Source organism: Microcaecilia unicolor, chromosome 2, assembly GCF_901765095.1.
Source record: "Microcaecilia unicolor chromosome 2, aMicUni1.1, whole genome shotgun sequence".
Lineage (NCBI taxonomy): Eukaryota > Metazoa > Chordata > Amphibia > Gymnophiona > Siphonopidae > Microcaecilia > Microcaecilia unicolor.
In genome coordinates, this window is record NC_044032.1 from 140,318,378 (window position 1) to 140,339,866 (window position 21,489).

The following is a 21,489-nucleotide window of genomic DNA, read 5'->3' on the forward strand; positions in this document are numbered from 1 at the left end:
GATTCAATTCTCCTGTCACCCAATCAAAAAACTCAATGAGATTCGTTTGGCACGATTTCCCTTTGGTAAAACCATGTTGTCTCGGATCTTGCAACTTATTGGCTTCCAGGAAATTCACTATCCTTTCCTTCAGCATCGCTTCCATTACTTTTCCAATAACCGAAGTGAGGCTTACCGGCCTGTAGTTTCCAGCTACTTCCCTATCACCACTTTTGTGAAGAGGGACCACCTCCGCCGTTCTCCAATCCCTCGGAACATCTCCTGTCTCCAAGGATTTATTAAACAAATCTTTAAGAGGACCCGCCAGGACCTCTCTGAGCTCCCTTAATATCCTGGGGTGGATCCCGTCCGGTCCCATGGCTTTGTCCACCTTTAGCTTTACAAGTTGTTCATACACACTCTCTTCTGTAAATGATGCTGTATCCACTCCACTATCATTTGTACTTTTTCCAGTCCATCGCGGTCCTGCTCCAGGATTTTCTTCTGTGAAAACAGAACAAAAGTATCTATTTAGCAAATTTGCTTTTCCTTCATCACTATCTACATAGCGGTTCGCAGTATCTTTTAGTCTCACAATTCCCTTTTTAGTCATTCTCCTTTCACTAATATACCTGAAGAAACTTTTGTCACCCCTCCTTACATTTCTAGCCATTTGTTCTTCCGCTTGTGCTTTTGCCAGACGTATCTCTCTCTTGGCTTCTTTCAGTTTCCTCCAGTATTCCTTCCCATGTTCCTGTTCTTGAGTTTTTGTGTATTTCTGGAACGCCAACTCTTTAGCCTTTATTTTCTCAGCCACTTGCTTGGAGAACCATATCGGTTTCCTTTTTCTCTTGCTTTTATTTACTTTCCTTACATAAAGGTTTGTAGCCCTATTTATAGCTTCTTTCAGCTTGGACCACTGTCCTTCCACTTCTTGGACTTCCTCCCAGCCCATCAGCTCCTTCCTCAGGTATTCCCCCATTTTAGTAAAGTCAGCACGCTTGAAATCCAGGACTTTGAGTTTTGAGTGGCTGCCCTCCACTACAGCAGTCATATCAAACCAAACCGTTTGATGGTCACTGCCGCCCAGGTGGGCACCCACTCGGACATTTGACACGCTATCCCCATTTGTGAGCACCAGATCCAGCGTCGCTCCCTCCCTCGTGGGTTCCGTCACCATTTGTCTGAGCAAAACACTTTAAGCATCCATGATCTGTCTACTTCTCTCCGATTTCGCCGATGGAACCTTCCAATCTACATCCGGCAGATTGAAATCTCCCAGCAACAGCACCTCCCTCTTCTTTCCTAACTTTTGAATATCCGCGATCAGATCCCTATCTAGTTCTTCCAGTTGTGTCGGGGGTCTGTAGACAATACCCACATGGACTGAGGTTCTATCATCTCTTTTTAAGGTGATCCATATCGCTTCTTCTTTTCCCCAGGTCCCTGTCATTTCAGTCGCCGTGATATCATTTCTCACATACAGAGCTACTCCTCCACCTTTGCGACCCTCTCTATCCTTCCTAAATAGATTATAGCCTGGTATGTTTGCATCCCATTCATGGGAACCATTTAGCCACGTCTCCGTGATTGCAACAATGTCTAAGTCTGCCTCCACCATCAGGGCTTGAAGGTCATGAACTTTATTGCTTAGATTGTGAGCATTTGCGGTCATTGTATTCCATCTACATTTCCTGGTATGTGTTTTAGTGATTTGGGGGTGTCTTAACCCTTTGGGTACCTTCCTATCTTTTTGTTCCACCTTCATTCCTTTTTCTTCTGCATCCGTTCTATTTTCAGGCATATTATAGTGCTGTAATGGTGCAAAAGAATTCTGTAGGGGCATCACTTGTGAGGGCGGATGCTTGTGTGTCACATTACGAACTCTGCCTGAGCCTACTGTGAACCATCTATTTTTAGGTGGTTTTATCCTTTGAGGCAGTGGTGTGAATTTGGTTTGATTCTGAGCAGTATGATTTTGTGGAGTCTTTGAAGCTGCTTTAAGTGTATCTAATTCCTCCTTTAGTTTACTAAGCTCCTTTTTTAAACTAGCGAACTGATGACATATAGGACAAGCTTTTAGTGTCCAGATGATTGGCCTTGAAACTAAAGCACCACAATTATTACAGAGAATAAGAGTCATGCTGATGTATTTGGTATGAATAGGGATGCTATGATGGGGTTAAGAGTATGCAAGATGACCTCTCCTTTACTCTCCCCCTCCCCCAAAAGATGTGAAAGAAACAGTACATACCAGGCTATAACAGCATCAGATGTTATGGCCAGTCCATTCAGAGCAGCAAGCAGGCCCCTGGAGTTGCCTAGCGGTTGGGGTGTAGTGCACTATAGAGAAGGGTACCCAGGTCATATCCCACTCTGTAACACTTGTGTGAGCCCTCCAAAACCCACCAAAAACCCACATATAGGTGACACTTGCAGCCATAAGGGCTATTGTACTGCTGTACAGTAGGTGTTTGGTGGGTTTTATAGGGCTCCCCATACAATATAAGGGAGTAACGGTGAGATGTGTGCCAGGGACCTTTTACATCAAGTCCACCTCATGTGGGTTCTGTAAAAGTACATGCTGTACTATCACCCTGTATACTTTTATACACACCTACCATTGGATAATCTTATAAATGCCCTTTTATGCATAAAAAAATAAAAATAGCCATAATGGGTCAGACCAATGGTCCATCTAGCCAGTATCCTGTTTCCATCAGTGACCAGTTCATCAGTGATCAGTTCAGTACTTGACAGAAACCCAAATAGTATCAACATTCTATGCTACCAATACCAGGGCAAGCAGTAACTTCCCCATGTCTGTCTCAATAGTAGACTATGGACTTCTCCTCCAGGAACTTGCCCAAACCTTTTTTAATCCCAGATATGCTAACCACGGTTAGCACATCCTCCAGCAACAAGTTCCAGAGATTAACTATTCGCTGAGTGAAAAAAATATTTCCTCCTATTTGTTTTAAAATTATTTCCATGTAACTTCATTGAGTGTCCTCTAGTCTGTTCTTTTTGATTCACTTCTACTCCTTCTACACCACTCAGGATTTGGTAGACCTCAATCATATCTCCCCCTCAGCTGTCTATTTTTCAGGCTGAAGAGCCCTAAACTATTTAGCCTTTTCTCATATCAGGAACACTGGTAAATAGAGGCATTATAGTATTCTTGGTCTTATTTACCATCCTTTTCCTAATAATTCCTAGCATCCTGTTTGCTTTTTGGCTGCCTCCACCAAATGCTGGGCAGAAGATTTCAGCATATTGTCTACAATGACACCTATATCTTTTTCTTGGGTGCTGACTCTTAAGGTGGAACCTAGCATCAAGTAACTATGACTTGGATTATTCTTCCCAATGTGCATCACTTCATTTCTCCACAATAAATTTCACCTGCCATTTAGATGCCCAGTATTCCAATTTCCTAAGGTCTTCCTGCAATTTTTCACAGTCCGTATGTGTTTTAATAACTTTGAATAGTTTTGTGTTATCTGCAAATTTAATCACCTCACTTGTCATTCTTTCCAAATTATTTATAAATATGTTAAATAGCACCAGTCCCAGTACAGATCCCTGCAACACTCCACTATTCACCCTTCTCCACTGAGAAAAAATTAATTTTACCCCACCCTCTGTATTCTGTCCAATAACCAATTTCTAATAGCAACAGAACATTGCCTCTTAGTGGCTAATTTTCTCAGGAATCTCTCATGAGGAATTTCTCAAAAGCTTTCTGAAAATCTAGATATACTACATCAACCGGCTCACAATTAATAGGCATGTTTAATCACACCTTCAAAGAAATGAAGCAAATTGACAAGGCAAGACTTCCCTTGGCTGAATCCATGCCAACTGTCCCATTAACCCATGTTTATCTATGTGTTCTGTAATTTTATTCTTATTAGTTTCCACTATTTTTCCCGGCACTGAAGTCAGGCTTACAAAGTTGTAATTTCCTAGATCACCCCTGCAACCCTTTTTAAAAAATCACTATTACATTGGCCACCTTCCAATCTTCAGGTACTACGGACAATTTTTAACGACAGGCTACAGATCACCAACAGCAGATCGGCAATTTCATGTTTGAGTTCTTTCAGTACCCTGGGATGTATACCGTCTAGTCCAGGTGATTTATCGCTCTAACTTGTGGATTTGGCTCAGTACATCTTCCAGGTTCACCATGATTTCTTCCAGTTCCTCCCCACTGTCATCCTTCAAAACCATTTCTGGTACAGGTAGATCTCTTATACCTTCCATAAAGACCGAAGCAAAGTATTCATTCAGTCTCTCCACTATGGCCTTGTCCGACCAGAGTTCCTTCTGTGCTCTTTCACGATCTAACGGTCCCACGGATTTCCTCACAGGCTTTTTGCTTCTGATATACCTGAAAAAAAAAACTGTTACTATGAGTTTTTGTCTCCACGGCACATTTTTCTTCATATTCACTTTTAGCCTTCTTTATCAATCCTTTGCATCTAGCTTGACAGTGCTAATGTTGCTTCTTCTTATTTTCATTCAGATCCTTTTTCCATTTTTTGAAGGATGCTCTTTTAGCTCTAATAGCCTCTTTCAATTCACCTTTTAACCACCCTGGCTGTCGTTTGCTCTTCTTTTCACCTTTGTTAATACATGCAATATATCTGGTCTGGGCTTCCATGATAGTATTTTTTAAACAATGTCCATGCCTGATTTTAAGTTCTAACCTTTGCAGTTGATCCTTTTAACTCTCTTTTTAACCACTTTTAACCATTTATCATAGTCATCCTTTTGAAAATTAAATGCTGCTACAGTAAGTTTCCTTTGTGGCTTCACTCCAGATATTACGTCAAACTTGATCATGTTATGATCACTGTTTCCCAGCGGATCCAATATGGTTACCTCTTGTACCACGCCTTACATTCCACTAAAGACTGGATCTCCCTCTTGTCGGTTCTTGACCAGTTGATTCAAGAAGCAGTAATTTATTATGTCTAGGAATTTTACCTCCCTAGCGCTCCATGATGTAATATTTATTCCAGTCAATACTGGGGTAAATGAAATAACCTATGTTACCTAATTTGCCAGCTTTCCTAATTTCTGTAAAAATGTCTTCATCAGTCTGTTTATTCTGTCCTACCAGACAGCAGTACAGCCCTACAAGAATACTCCTTCTCTTCACATATAGAATTGCTATTCATAAACGATTATACGCTGCTGTTTCATGGAGAATGTTTATTTTATTTGATTCAATTCCCTCTTTAACATATAGCGCGCAACCCTCCTTCCAATTTGATTCACTATAATCGTGATATAATTTGTACCCAGTTAACAATGTGTCCCATCGATTGTCCTCCTTCCACCAGGTCTCTGAGATGCCTATTATATCTATCTCATCATTTAGTGCTATATCCTCTAAATCTCCCATCTTATTTTTTAGGCTTCTAGCATTGATAATTCAAATTCTATTTTTTCCATGCATCTACAAGCTGCTTAGAAGTTAATGGGGATAATGTGCATCCTTTACTCTGCTCTCCCCTTAAACACTCCTGGCTTTCTTTCACCATTTCTGAAACCTCTCTGTTGGGATTCCCTAAAGATGCTGTTTCAACAGTATCCTTCAAGGATACTGCACACCAAACCATGCACTCCTGGGCAACTGTCAGCTCCCCCCCCCCCCCCCATTTTAGTTTAAAAACTGATCTCTATCTTTTTTAAATGTTAGTGCCAGCAGCCTGTTTCCATCCCAGCTAAGGTGAAGTCCATTCTTTCAGAATAAGGCTCCCTCTTTTGCAGAATGTTGCCAAGTTCCTGCACCATGTAAAATCCTTTATAAGATTACTACCAAATATACTAAGATGGACCCCCAGCCTCTGCACCATGTAAAACCCTTTATAAGATTAACCCAGATACACTAAGTTGGACCCCCCCCCCCCCCCCCCCCATATCTCTATTCTGTGGCCAAGACAACAGTCTCAGAATTACCATATATACTGATATATAAGTCAAGGAATTTTAACTTCAAAGTTTCATCAATAAACAAGGTTTGTCTTATCTATGGGTCTTTCTCGTCAGTGCCATAACACACTTGCAATTGGTAGCTTCATGGAAGTATGTAACTGGCTGTGCTGAAGTTGTTTTAGAGAACAGAGCTGGGGCTACACGTGTCCCTGGTGAGGGAAGAGCTCTTAATTCAGGGTGAGCTTATAGAGTGCTCAAAATTAAAGAGAAGAGGTTTGGAGGATGTGTGCAAATGAGACTGGGAGGTGATAAAAATAGTAGTGATTATTTAAAATCTGTAAATGTTCTGGCTGGTTGAAAGTTTGTGCTGAGCATGTACATTGAGAAGAAAGCATGCCTGCAGGAAAGTGTGCATGACTATCATCAGGAGAACTGGAAAAAGCTAAAAGCCAGTTGACTGGCTGATAGCTCAAACAGTAGGTTCAAAGAAGAATTTTAGCAGAAACAGTTGGTATGGAAACAATGAGAGTGAAATTCTGATTGCTTTGCTTTTTTTTTTTTTTTTTGTAAAAGAGAAACAGGAGTGTGTTGGGTGCTGAGAAATACTGATTCCTGAATAAAATATTCTCCTTGGACAGGAACAATGAGTTAGAGAATGGCACAGGGACAAAGTTTGTGCCAGTCCCCACAAGCCTGATTCCATATGCACAAGCCTCGAACAGTTAAGATTTTATATTTCAATCATTTTATTAAAGTATATTCTGTATAACTCGTTTAAATCACTAACAATACAGTACAAAGATCAACAAAACTCCTGTCTCCCCTCCCCCCATACAAATATCCCCTCCACTACTGGGAAAACTAAACAAGCCAAATTACTACACAATGCTACATAGAAAACTCATGCTACCAGAGGAGTGGCCTAGTGGTTAGGGTGGTGGACTTTGGTCCTGGGGAACTGAGGAACTGAGTTCGATTCCCACTTCAGGCACAGGCAGCTCCTTGTGACTCTGGGCAAGTCACTTAACCCTCCATTTACCCATGTAAGCCGCATTGAGCCTGCCATGAGTGGGAAAGCACGGGGTACAAATGTAACAAAAACAAAACAAAACCTTGGTCACACACACAGAACACAAATGCTAAATACCTAATAACTGACTAAAAATGATAAAACACAAATTAAACCAAAATCTCAAGAAGCAACAACTTGCATATAGTACACCACCAATGAAACAGAGATTTATTTCTTCCTATACCATGCAAAATATAAAGATGACATGCCAGGGATGGTGTTAGGAAAGTGCAACTAAGGCAACTGCCCCCTGGCCAAAGAGAGCCCTAAGCCTGCTGGAAGCTGAAGGAAGCACGGCCTGGTAGGGTCCCCTCCCAAATTTCTGGCCCCATCCATGTCTAATACCTGCTCTGGCAGGATACACGTGTCAAATCTGACATATTCTAATCACAAAATATAAAATACAATTATTTTTTCTACCTTTTGTTGTCTGGTCATTTTAATTTTCAAATCATGTTGGTCCCAGGCTCTGGTTTCTGTTTCCCTTCTGTCTTCTCTTAACTCACTCGACAGGTTTCCTGCCCATTTGACACTTCTTTCTCCATGCTCACCATCCATCTTCTATCTCTGTGTACCTATCTTTCTCCATGTTCAGAATCTTTGTGTCCCCTATACTTCTCTGTCCAGCATCTCCCTGCATTTATCACCACTTTGTACCTATCCCCTCCACCTGTGTCCAGCATCACTACTCTGTGTCCCTATGCGCACCCCCGCCCCCAAGTTCAGCATCTCCCTTCTGTGTTCCTATTATCCCCCATGTCTAGCATCTGCCCTCTGTGTCCATACACCCTCCCACATCTGGCATTGCCCTGTGTGTCAATATACCATCCATATGCAGCATCTCCCCTTTGTGTTCTCCCTCCCTATGCTCCTCCCCATATCTGTATACCTCCCTGTGTCCAGCTTCACCCCTCTCTTCCTCCCCCACACCAATGTCTCCCTTTGTCTGCTGTGTGTTCAGTATATCACTCCCTCTTCCTTCATCCCCATCACTTATGCAGCCAAACAACAGCGATCTCCACAGGCTTCCTCCGGGGCCTTCTCTCCGCCAGGTCCTACCTTCTGATACAACTTCCTGATTTCGCTAAACAAGTTGTATCAGAAGGCAGGACCCAGCAGAGAGAAGGCCTTGGAGCAAGCATGAGGAGATTGCTGTCGGCAGGTGCATAAGGTATAGCTACTGCGAGGGGCAGGAGGGAAAAGGAAGGCAGACACGGAGATGTCAGACCCGCAGGAGCTGTAACCAAAGGGTTTTATTTGGGGGGGTGGGGGGGTGGTTAACCATGGGAGCAAAGCTTTTTACCATTCCTGGAGGGTGGTAAAAAGTTAGTTCCTGCACCCGCAGTAAACGCACAAATTGTTTTCCTTTTACCCTGAGTCCCCATCCCCTTGTGTTGAATGATTTGTGAAAATATTTTTTCTTGAATATTTTGCTTTAGTGAATTTGCCAATGCTTAGAGAGAGAGAGAGTGGTGAATAAAACTGAATTGAAGACTTATTGAGGGATAAAGATATAATCCTCACATATTGAAATTTGATGATTTAGCCGTTTCCTTCTGGCTTTAAGTCTGTACTGATCGCTGTTGAAATCTGTGAAACTACAGGCTATGGGGCAGGGGGGGGGGGGGGAGCAATGTTGGACTAGAGGTGAAGGGGAGGAAGAGAGAGGAAGTAATGTGGGACCCAGCCTCAACTTATACACAGGTCAATGAGTCACAGCATTTTTGGCCATTTTTAATCCTAAAACTGCCCTCGATTTATACACGAGATCAATTTATACATAAGCATATACGGTAACCCACTACAGCAAAAATCCAAGCAAATACTTCTCTGCCCTTGTCAACTAGTCTTCAACTACACCTAGCTTCAGTTCCAGCTCCAATCACTACTCTGGACCGGGTTTTCCAACTGCTTCAGCACAAATTCAACTGGCAACAGTTCAAATTTTCACTTTCTCTTCCACACTAAGCACCCTGCTCCAGGAGTTACATCTCAGTTAGCTGTGACAGATCTTACTAAATGCCAATTAATGCTGATAATTGCTTAACATCCAATTAACAGCACTGAGTAGCTAGTTAACCAATTAAGTTATGCGCATTGTTATAGAATGCCTTCGATTTCTGCATGGAAACTAAGGAACCACATATAGAATCCTGGGGTAAATGGCAAGATCATGCATTATCTGGCAAAAATTGCACATTATTCTCTTACTATATATTACCAACTACCCTCCTGGTGTGCATGTTATATCATGTAATATATATTCAAGTGTGCTACAGAACTCTCCATCCCTTCTTGCAGATCTACTCTGAACCTACTTTTGAAAACCCAGGGACCTTGGAGGAGCAGCATAAACAAACTTATTCCATCAATCAGGCTTACCCAGGTCAAAACATCTCTACCTAAGAATCCAGATGGCAAAGGGTTAGAAACAAAAGTGCCTACACACAGTTGACACTATGTATTATGAATAGAGAAAAACCTTTAGTTCTTTGGCTGATCACTGCAAATCTCAGATTCTACATCCTGCCATTCACGGAAAAGATCGTGAAGTAACTGAGGATAATATGCTGAAATCTTACGTTCAGTGTGCAGCAGTAATCAAAAAGTAAATAAAATGTTTATTTTTATTATTTTATTTGTTGCATTTGTATCCCACATTTTCCCACCTCTTTGCAGGCTCAATGTGGCTTACAATACATCATGAATAGTGGAAATAAGAGAATAGACATTTGGTATTACAGAAGGATTTGGGGTTACATGATAATGATAAAGCATAATAGTGATATAACAAGAAAACATTATAAGACAGTTCTGGATACATGTGGGGGATTTCACATGTGTTGATTTTTGTGATTTTTGTTAGTCTTATTCCCTAATCTTCTCTGAATTAATCCATAGTACGACCTCACCTTCAGTAATGTCTAATTCTGGTTGCCTCATTGGTCATCTCATCTCAAAAAAGATAAATTTTATAAAAGCATTTTTGTTCACATATGACAGCATACAATCTTAAAATGTATTTTATACATGTTTAAAAATGCACATGACCAGAAAGCAAAGATACTTACCTGTTGCTGGTGGTCTCCAAGGACAGCAGCCACTTATTCACACACGTAGGTGACATCATCCGACACAGCCCTGGTGCAGACGCTGATTTGCTAGCATTACAAAGTTCTAGCAGTGTCCCACCTCGCATGTGTTAGTGCCTTCCCGCTTGATGGTTGAGCATGGGTCCCTCAGTCAGATGAAAAGCATAAAAAAAATACAAAAACAACTCTTAGGGGAGGTGGGAGGGTGTGTGTAATAAGCGGCCTGCTGTCCTCTGAGAACACCAGTACAGGTAAATATCTTTGTTTTCTCCAAGGATAAGCAGGCTGCGTTATTTCCACATGTGAGAATCCCTAGTTACCAGGCTCACCGAAAACAAGAAAGCTAGGATAATGGAGTCTCAAAACATTGAGACTATCAATCAATCTTAAACGATATACATACTAGCTGTAAGTGCAGCCGGGAACAGAACAAAACAGGGCCTTGGAGGGTGTAGTTGGATTCTAGACACCAAACAAATTTTGCAGAAATGCCTGTCCAAACCGACTTTTGCATCAGGTGTCCTGATCCAAACAGTAGTGAGATGTGAATGTGTGGACTGAAGACCACGTTGCAGACTTGCAAATCTCCTCTATAGAGGCTGATCTCAAGTGGGCAACAGACGCAACCATGGCTCTAACATTGTGAGCTGTGACATGACCCTCAAGAGTCAGCCAGGCCTGGGCATTAGCAAAGGAGATGAAGTCTGCTATCCAATTTGAAAGTGTGTGTTCGCTGATGGCTACCCCCAACCTATTGGGGTTAAAACAAACAAAAAGCTGGGTGGATTGTCTATGGGCTGTAATCCACTACAGATAGAAGGCTAAGGCTCATTTGCAGTCTAAAGTATGTAGTAAACTTCTACCAGGATGGGTACGAGGTCTGGGGAAAAATGCTGGAAGAACAATTGACTGGTTAAGATGGAACTCAGACACGACCTTAGGAAGGAACTTGGGGTGCATGTGGAGAACTACTCTCTTGTGATGGGACTTAATGTATAGTGGGTGAGCTATTAGGGCTTGGAGCTCATTGACTCTGCAAGCCAAAGTGACTGCCATCAGAAACACAACTTTTCAAATCAAAAACTTCAGATGACAGGTATCCAGAGGCTCAAATGATGCTTTCATCAGTTGGGTGAGAAGGACCATGTTGAGATCCCATGACACAACTGGAGGTATGGTAGGGGCCTTTGTCAACATACCTCTCATGAAACGCACAACTAAGGCTGCACAGAGATTGACTCACCCCCTACACGCTGATGATAAGCGCCAATTGCACTAAATGAACTCTTACCGAGTTGGTTTTCAATCCAGAGGTGTAGAAGGTATTCAAGCAGTTTTTGTGTGGGGCAAGAGAAGGGATCTAAGGCTTTGCCTTCACACCAGATGGCAAACCTTCTCAATTTAAAAGAATAACACCTCTTACTACTACTACTACTATTATTTAGCATTTCTATAGCGCTACAAGGCGTACGCAGCGCTGCACAAACATAGAAGAAAGACAGTCCCTGCTCAAACAGCTTACAATCCAATAGACAAAAAATAAAGTAAGCAAATCAAATCAATCAATGTGTACAGGAAGGAGGAGAGGAGGGTAGGTGGAGGCGAGTGGTTATAAGTAGTTACGAGTCAAAAGCAATGTTAAAGAGGTGGGCTTTCAGTCTAGATTTAAAGGTGGCCAAGGATGGGGCAAGACGTAGGGGCTCAGGAATTTTATTCCAGGCGTAGGGTGCAGCGAGACAGAAGACGCGAAATCTGGAGTTGGCAGTAGTGGAGAAGGGAACAGATAAGAAAAATGTATCCATGGAGCGGAGTACACGGGAAGGGGTGTAGGGAAGGACGAGTGTGGAGAGATACTGGGGAGCAGCAGAGTGAGTACATTTATAGGTTAGTAGAAGAAGTTTGAACAGGATGCGAAAACGGATAGGGAGCCGGTGAAGCGACTTGAGGAGAGGGGTAGTATGAGTAAAGCGACCCTGGCGGAAGACGTGACGGGCAGCAGAGTTTTGAACCGATTGGAGAGGGGAGAGGTGACTAAGTGGGAGGCCAGCAAGAAGCAGATTGCAGTAGTCTAAACGAGAGGTGACAAGGGTGTGGATGAGGGTTTTGGTTGTGTGCTCGGAAAGAAAGGGGCGGATTTTACGAATGTTGTAAAGAAAGAAACGACAGGTCTTGGCGATCTGCTGGATATGATCAGAGAAGGAGAGAGAAGAGTCAAAGATGACCCCAAGGTTTCGAGCTGAGGAGACAGGGAGAATGAGAGCCATCAACAGAAATAGAAAACGGGGGGAGTGGGAAGGTGGGTTTGGGGGGGGGGGGGGGGGGAGAAATGAGAAGCTCGGTTTTGGTCATGTTTAATTTCAGGTGGCGTTGAGACATCCAGACAGCAATGTCAGACAAGCACGCTGAAACTTTGGTTTGGATGCAAGGTGAGATATCAGGGGTAGAAAGGTAGATTTGGGAGTCATCAGCATAGAGATGGTAAGAAAAGCCATGAGATGAGATTAATGAACTAAGGGAAGAAGTGTAGATAGAAAAGAGGAGGGGACCAAGAACAGAACCCTGAGGTACGCCGACAGGCAGAGGGATAGAAGTAGAAGAGGATCCACCAGAGTGAACACTAAAGGTGCAGAGGGAGAGGTAGGAGAGAACCAGGAAAGGACAGAGCCCTGGAATCCAAGTGAGGACAGGGTATCGAGAAGTATGCTGTGATCAACAGTGTCAAAAGCAGCGGAAAGATCAAGAAGAATGAGGATGGAATATTGACCTCTGGATTTAGCCAGTAATAGGTCATTGGAGACTTTAGTAAGCGCAGTTTCGGTTGAGTGGAGAGGGCGAAAACCAGATTGTAGTGGGTCAAGAATAGCATGTGAGGAGAGAAAATCAAGGCAGCGGTAGTGAACAGCAAGCTCACGTAATTTGGAGAGAAAAGGGAGGAGGGAGATGGGTCGGTAATTAGAGGGACAAGTAGGGTCAAGTGAAGGCTTCTTAAGGAGAGGTGTGACCACAGCATGTTTAAAGGCAGTAGGGACAGTTGCAGTGGAAAGTGAGAGGTTGAGAATGCGACAGATAAAAGGAATAAGAGCAGGTGAGATGGCATTAAGAAGGTGGGTGGGAATGGGATCAGAGGAACAGGTGGTACATTTTGAGGAAGAAAGGAGAAGTGTAGTTTCCTCTATAGTTTCCTCTTAGTGGAATCCTTTCTGGGAGCCAGTAAGATACAGGAGACACACTCAGGCAATCCGAGGAATTCTCAACATCCAAGCTGTAAGGGCCAGAGTTTGGAGGTTGGGATGCAAAAGGGATCCCTCATTCTGTGTAATGAGGATAGGGAAAAAAGTCCCATCTCCACAGATCTTCTGAAAATAATTTCAGAAGAAAAGGGAACTATATCTGCCGCAGCTGATAAAGAGCAATCAGTATCATGGTGTCCCGGTTTTGTCTGCGTTTCAGCAAGGTCTTCACTATGAGAGGTATGGGAGGAAACGCATACAGAAGAAGTCTTCTCCCCTAATGCAGGAGGAAGGCATCGAAAGCGCTTATATGCCATGTGACCCAAGCTTGGAGCAGAACTGAGGGACCTTGTTGTTGAGGTGAGTGGCAAAAAGATCCACTGAGGGGGTGGCCCCACTCTAGAAGATCTTCCGCCCACACTGAGAGACCACTCATGCAGTTGCAATATCCTGCTCAGCCTGTTTGCCTGGAAGCTCATCTTGCCAGGAAGGTAAATGGTACAGAGGTTCATCCCATGAAGGAAAACCCACTGCCACATACCCACATCTTCCCGACACAAGGGATAGGAGTGTGTACGCCCCTGCTTATTGTCATAGAACATTGCAACCTTGTTGTCTGTCTGAATTTGAATAATTTGGTTTTGGAGTCTCTCTCTAAATGCCTTTAAAGCATTCCAAATAGCCTGTAGCTCAAGAAGATTGATGTGAAGTTGACCATCCTAAACAGACCACCAACCGCTAATGTGAAGCCCATTCACATGTGCTTCCCGGATGCATCCAATATCAACACCTTTTGATGTGATGGAATTTGGAATGGGGAATGTCCACCAGAGAAGGGTGTGAGTCAACTCCGGTGGAATGCGAAATGACATCCGTTAGGTTCCCTGTGGTTTGAGACCACTGGGAATATGAAGTCCACTCACCTTCAAATGGAGCCGTGCCATGGGAGTGACATGCACTTTGGAAGCCTTGTGGCCCATCAGCCTCAAAAGTTGCCGAGCTGAAACCTATTGGCTGCTGCGGACCTACGAGGCAAGCACTACCAAGGTATCCGCTCTCTCTAGAGGAAAGAAGGCCCAGAGTCTGTGCCATCTAGCAGAGCTCCTGTGTATTCCAGTTGTCAGACTGGATGAAGATGGGACTTGGGATACTTTATAACAAACCCAGTGGCTCTAGCACCTGAATAGCCATCGTATTGACTTGTTTTCCCCCTCCTGAGTTGTGTTTTTGACCAGTCTATCGTCCAGGTAAGGAAACGCATACACTCCCAGTCTGCACAGATATGCTGCAACTACCATCAGGCACTTGGTGAAAACTCTGGGGATCAGATGCTAAGCCAAATGGCAGAACGCGATACTGGAAGTGTCATTTCCTTACTCGAAATCTGAGATAGCTCCTGTGACTGGAAAGTATCGGAATGTGGGTATTGACATCTTTTAAGTCCAAAGAGCATAACCAATTGTTTTCCTGAATAAGGTGTAAGGCACCCAGGGAATCACCTTGAACTTCTTTTACCAGAAATTTGTTCAGGGCCCTTAGGTTTAGGATGGGCCGGAATTTCCCGTTTTCTTGGTCACAAGGAAGTACCTGGAATAGAACCCCCCCCCCCCCCCGGTGGTACGGGTTTGACCGCTCGGGCCTGCAGAAGGGCAGATATTGCCTCTAGAAGTACTTGTTTGTGCAGAGAGCTGATATAAGACACTCTCGGTGGGGAATGTGGAGGTCATTGACATCAATTTAAGGCGTACCCGTATCACACTATCTGAAAAACTCATTGGTCGGAGGTTATAAGGGGCTATCTGTGTTGGAAAAAGTTAGCTTCCCTCCGACTGGTAGACCATCCAGAACTGATACTCTTTGGGCGGTTATGCTCTGCAGAAGCCAGTCAAAAGCTTGTGCCCTGCTTTGACTGGGAAGCCAGCTGGGACTTCTGAAGGCGGGGCTTGTGAAGCCTGAGACGCTGGCCTTGAGTCGCCTGAGTGGATCGGGCTGAGGGCTGGTATCTATGCCTTTGAGAGTAGTAGGACCCATCTCTCTGCCCGGTTGAAAATCTTCTTGTGGAAGATGCAGATGGAGATTGCCGAGAGAAAATGTGGATTGTGTCCGTATGTTTCTTAATGAGGTCAGTGACCTCTTCCACCTTCTCTCCAAATAAGTTGTCCCCATGGCACTGCATGTCCACTAACCTCTCTTGAATAGCTTATTCCAGGTCTGAGACATGCAACCATGAGAGTCTGCAAATCCCTACCCCAATACTAGAGAGTCTGGATACAACATCAAAGGTATCATAAGCGCCCTTGGCCAAATAATGCCTACACTCCATCTGCTTATTGGCCAACTGGAAAAGCTCAGTGGCCTGCTCCGCAAGGAGAGAATCCACCAGATACTGTACTATTAACCAAAAACTCCAAGTAAAGGCTCATGTAGAGCTGGTAGAACATTGAAGCCTGAAAGGTTTTCCTCTCAAATGAGTCCAAGGTTCTGGCCTCTCGCCCCAGGGGCGTCGAGGCATGAAAACAAGAGCCCTTGGCTCATTTGACAGCGGATTAATCTACCAAACAGCGGTGAGGCAGCTGGGCCCCCTCAAATCTGGGAGCCTTCTGGACATATCCACCTTCTAAGGTGCTACCTGCTGAGAAGGGAGATTTCCAATTCCTCATTAGTGCATCCTTAAGGATAGAGTGCAATGGTTCAGTGACCCCTTCCTTAGGAGGAGACTTATAGCCCGAGACCTACCCAGAGCACACATTTGTGCTCTAGGCTCCTCCTCCGTCTCCAACTTAAATGGGATAGCTGCAGCCATCTCCTGTACAAAACCAGTAAAAGAGAGCACCTCTGAAGGAGATTTCCATCTCTCTTGAGATGGTGAGGGATCAGATAGTATTCCATAAGACTCCTCCTCTGAGAAATAATGTGCATCTGCACCCGATTCCCATGAGTGGTTCCTCTTGAGGATCAAGAGACTGGGTCTGCACCAGCCTCCATCTAGTGGAACGGCATCCATGCTCTGAGAAGCGTTGAGGTCCAGCCCTTCCCTAAGACTCCAGGGAAGCTTCCTCCCCTGATGTCATAGGAGGTACTGCCTGCTCAGGGTATGGCACTGGCACCCTGCAAGGTACTAGTGTCGATGATCTGGGCACCAGTGTCGGTGGAGCCTTGAAGAGGGCCTGGGGCTGTTCCGCTGAGGGTGCAAACACCCTAAATGCCAAAGCGGGAACACCCTGCAGCAACTGTGCCACCACTTCTCACAGCATGCTCCAGAACCACTCATCTAGGGCAGGCTTCAGCAAAGGCACAAGAGCTGGGGCACAGGCAGTCTGCGAAGTTATCGGTATCGAACCAGTAGCTGGGGAACTGGCCACTTAATGACTAGTGCACCGCTTCTCAGGTATCAGTGTATCCAATGCCCTGGTGCTCCTGGCACCATGCGTCGAGGAGGACTGATGCTGATTCTTCTTGGGCTTCCCCTGATGCATAAAGTCTCGATCACCTGGTACTGAAGAGGATGACGCCAAATCCAAGCATCTCCACAGTGTGGGGTTCGATGCTGATTGGTCAGCAAACAGCGCCCAGTGTCAAGGCAGGTTGAGTTCCACTTGATGCCAGTGCACTCCCAGTGTTTACCGGTGTCAAAGCACCCATGGAGGTCAATGCTGCCAGTGCCAAAGATGATAGTCCGGCCTTCAAAGAGTAAAAAAGCTGCTCCTGTTGAGCCAGTTGCACTCTCTGTGTTCTAATCTGCATATAAAGACAAAGATCACAAAGAGAGGGGTCATGATCTGGCCCAAGGCACCCAATGAACCAGCTGTGCGGGTCTGTCAATGAAATAACCCAGCGACATTTGGTGCACTGCTTGAAGCCACTGGGGGTCTTCTTGGACAATGAAAAAGAATTGCGGCTAAACTCCTCTATCTTGAACAAAAAAAGGGGGCAGCGTTCAAATTGAGGTCAGGGCTGAGGCCTAACAGCACAGCAATCTGTGAAAAATAAAAAAAAATACAAAAAATGCCAAAAATAATAAGGGAACTACGAGGAAAAAAGAAACAAATAATTAAAAAACAAAAATAATACTTACCCACACAGGAAGGCACATCGCAAAAGTGAAAGCATAAGGAACACAGAGTGAGGAGAGGACCACGCTAATGTGTCCTCTCAGCTCTGCGGAAAAAAAAAAGACTGAGGGACAATCACGTGGGAATACACCAACGCATGTGCGGTGGGACGCTGCTACACATTTCTCTAATGCTAGCGAATTAGCGTCCGCACTAGGGCTCCATCGAATGACATCACCCACATGTGAGAATGGCACAGCCTGCTTGCCCTCGGAAAACATATGTCCTATTAACACAACCCAAGATAGGCATGTTTTGGGACAGGCTTTGAGTAGAACATAGGCAGAGTTGGATTTACATGTGAACATTTATGTCTGCTTCCAAATAGGCACAAATATCTGCAGCTCCATTTTAAGTGCAATTTCTATAGGTCTTGTGCTGATATTCAATAAAGACATAAAAGTAGGCTACAAATACTGGTCTTCTTTACCTCTAAGTCTAGGTAACCTGCTACAAAATTATCCTCATGGTGGGCCTACAAAAAGGTATAGAGAAGGTTTGACAGATATATATAAAATCGTGAATAGTGTGGACAGGTTAATAGGGTCTGTGAGCATTTCTCGGAAAAGGTGACAAATTTCCAGAAAAAATGAGGTTTCAATTAATTCTGTTAGAGCAAATAATTTGTAACACAACAGTCCAAACCCAACCTTTTAGGTGAAAAATTAAGGAAGTTACATAAGTTCAAGCATGTAACTTTTTCAGACTACTTATAGACCAATGGCATAAAAAAGATCTGGTCATTCTCAACATCTTTACAACAGCTTCTTTAATCGCCTTTTCCCCCAGAGATGATCACATATTGCAAGGACTGGGAACATGTCATGAAACTAACTGGTCACAGATTTAAAACAAAATATTTAAGGTAGGCGGATACAACCCATCAGTTAATGGATTCCTTGATGACAAGGAAATGGTCAATACTTGTAGTACATATGTGCTTTATAAACCATAGAAACATAGAAAATGATGGCAGACAAGATCATAGGACCTATCTATTCTACCCACCTATACCATTTTTAATCTCTTCCTCTCTGAGATCCTATGTGCTTGTCTCATGCTTTCTTTCATTCAGATACAGTCTGTCTCCATGACATACACAAGAAGGCCATTCCATGCATTCACCACCCTTACTTTCTTTAGATTATTCCTGAGTCTATCCCCTTTCACCTTTATCCTATGCCCATTCATTCCAGAGCTTCCTTTCAACTGAAAGAGAGACTTATCTCCTGTGCATTTATGCCATAGAGATATTTAACCCTCTATATCCCATACTTTTTTTTTACAAAGTATTCATATTAAGATTTTTAAGTTTGATCAAGGTTCTGGCGCACATATCCATTACAGGAGTGAGAAATAGGGATCTCTCCATTAGAGTTTACTTCCAAGCTACCCAGATTGGCTACCGTTGGAGACAGCACACTGGAGACAAATAGACTGTTGGTTTGACCTAAATGATATCTTATATTCTAATTCCAACTGAAAAAAATCACTTACATTATTATTCGAGGGTGATACTCCATCACTGAATTGTTGAGGTAGAAACGCTTGAAATACATACAGGCCGTTCCCTAAGTTTAAAGAGAGAAAGCACATTAAGATTCCTTCTAAAAACTGAATATACATACTGATGTCTGCAGTCAGTGTCAACATCTGTGAAAAACAAGCCAAACCAGCCTCATTCCTAATAATCCAAGAGCCCAATTTAACTTGGAACTAGGATCAAGCAGCCATGTTCCAGTAGAGACACTTCTTGCATCATTCTATGCCTCAGTGCCCTGGCATTGCTTACAAGAAAGCAAAATGAGAATATGTTAACCTGTTTTTGAAGGTACAAAACTGGGGCTACAAAGAAGAAACAAGCCTTGAGAAACTTTTTTTTTTAATCTAGCCTTGGCACTTGCTCAAAAAAAAAAAAAAGCAAACAAACCCCCTTAGCTCTCAACCCCCCTGGTTTCCCCTTAGGGCAGTGGTTCCCAAACTGTGCGCCGCAGCACCCTGGTGCGCCACAGTGAACTCTCAAGGGTGCCACGGCAAATCCTGACCTCCCCCCTGCTGCCATCCAATCCGAGATGGCGACCTCCCAATCACCCAGAATCCACTATCACTTCCAACTTATCCCTCACGCAGGTGCGGAATCTGCCGTTTCCTCCTTCTTCCCTCGCCACCGCTGCAGTGCTTGCGGTTTACATTTTCAGGCCGTCCAAGATTCACACAGGCACTGCGGGGATTTCCCTCTGCCACGTCTGGGCCTCGCAACAGGAAGAAGCTAGCATTGTTAAAAAGCGAGGCGAAGGAAGCTACTAGAGCTGAAAGAAAATCCTTCAAAAAATGGAAGAAGGAACCGACAAAAATAATAAACAGCATAAGGAATGTCGAGTCAAATACAAAGCGCTGATAAGGAAGGCAAAGAGGGACTTGGGGAAAAAAAAAAAAAAAACTGTGTTGGAGGCAAAAACACATTGTAAATTTTTTTTTAGGTATATTAAAAGCAAGAAGCTGGCAAAAGAATCGGTTGGACCGCTAGGGGACAGAGGGGTAAAAGGGGCAATCAGGGAAGACAAAGCCATAGCAGAGAGATTAAATGAAATCTTTGCTTCAGTCTTCACAGAGGAAGATTTGGGAGAGATACCTGTTCCAGAAATGGTATTCAAAGCTGATTAGTCACAGAAACTGAATGAAATCTCTATAAACCTGGAAGATGTAATGGTGCAATTTGACAAACTGAAGAGTAGCAAATTGCCTGGACCAGATGGTATTCATCCCAGAGTACTGACAGAATTGAAAAATGAACTTGTGGAACTATTGTTAGTAATATGTCATTTATCTTTAAAATCAAGTGTGGTTCCAAAAGATTGAAGGGTGGAGGAGTGGCCTAGTGGTTAGGGTGGTGGACTTTGGTCCTGGGGAACTGAGGAACTGAGTTCAATTCCCACTTCAGGCACAGGCAGCTCCTTGTGACTCTGGGCAAGTCACTTAACCCTCCACTGCCCCATGTAAGCTGCATTGAGCCTGCCATGAGTGGGAAAGCACATGGTACAAATGTAACCAAAAAAAAAATATATATATATATAACACCGAGTTTTTAAAAAGGTTCCAGAGGAGATCGGGAAATTATAGACCAGTGAGCCTGACGTCAGTGCCGGGCAAAATGGTAGAGACCAAAGAACAAAATTACAGAGCATATTCAAAAGCAAGGATTAATGAGAAAAAAGCCAACATGGATTTAGTAAAGCAAAATCTTGCCTCACCAATCTACTACATTTCTTTGAAGGGGTGAACAAACATGTGGATAAAGATAAGCTGGTAGATATTGTGTATGTGGATTTTCAAAAGGCATTTGACAAAGTACCTCATGAAAGACTCCAGAGGAAACTGGAGAGTCATGGGATAGGAGGCAGTGATTAAAAACTGGTTAAAAGATAGAAAACAGAGAGTAGGGTTAAATGGTCAGTATTCTCAATGGAGAAGGGTAGACAGAGGGGTTGGGGAACAGCAAACAGGAAAAATCTCTATGACAGTAGAACAGGAGTAAAGGCTGATCACAGACCAAACCAACTTGGGAAATGGTGCTGGGAAACACTTTATTGATTACACAAAGAACTTGACAGTCCGTGTTTTGGCGCAATGAAGCACCTGCCTCATGGGTCACAAATAGTATTCGCAGAGTACACTGACTAGATAAGATTGCAACCAATTATGCACTCTGTGAAATTGAAAACAAAGTTTCCACCAAACATAAACTCGAAAGAAATGAACAAACAGCATGAATTCTTGCTGGCATGCTGTTTTGTTCATGTCCTTCGAGTTTATGCTTGGTGGAAACTTTGTTTTCAGTTTCACACAGTGCATACTTGGTTGCAATCTTATCTAGTCAGTGTACTCTGCAAATACTATTTGTGACCCATGAGGCAGGTGCTTCATTGCACCAAAACACAGACTGTGTCAAGTTCTTTGTGTAATCAATAAAGTGTTTCCCAGCACCATTTCCCAAGTTGGTTTGGTCTGTGGTCAGCCTTTACTCCTGTTGTGCTGTTTAGTTACAGGGTTTTTCC

At 43.5% G+C, this 21,489-nt stretch overlaps 1 protein-coding gene across 1 annotated transcript in view; it reads right to left on the reverse strand.

Annotated features, from left to right (window-relative positions):
• CCNH (cyclin H) overlaps nt 1-21,489 on the reverse strand; it is a 103,507-nt gene that overhangs the window by 61,126 nt on the left and 20,892 nt on the right. Inside the window, exon 3 of the mRNA XM_030193364.1 lies at nt 18,932-19,005. Coding sequence (XP_030049224.1) covers nt 18,932-19,005 — 74 coding nt within the window. The remainder of the gene's footprint in view (nt 1-18,931; nt 19,006-21,489) is intronic.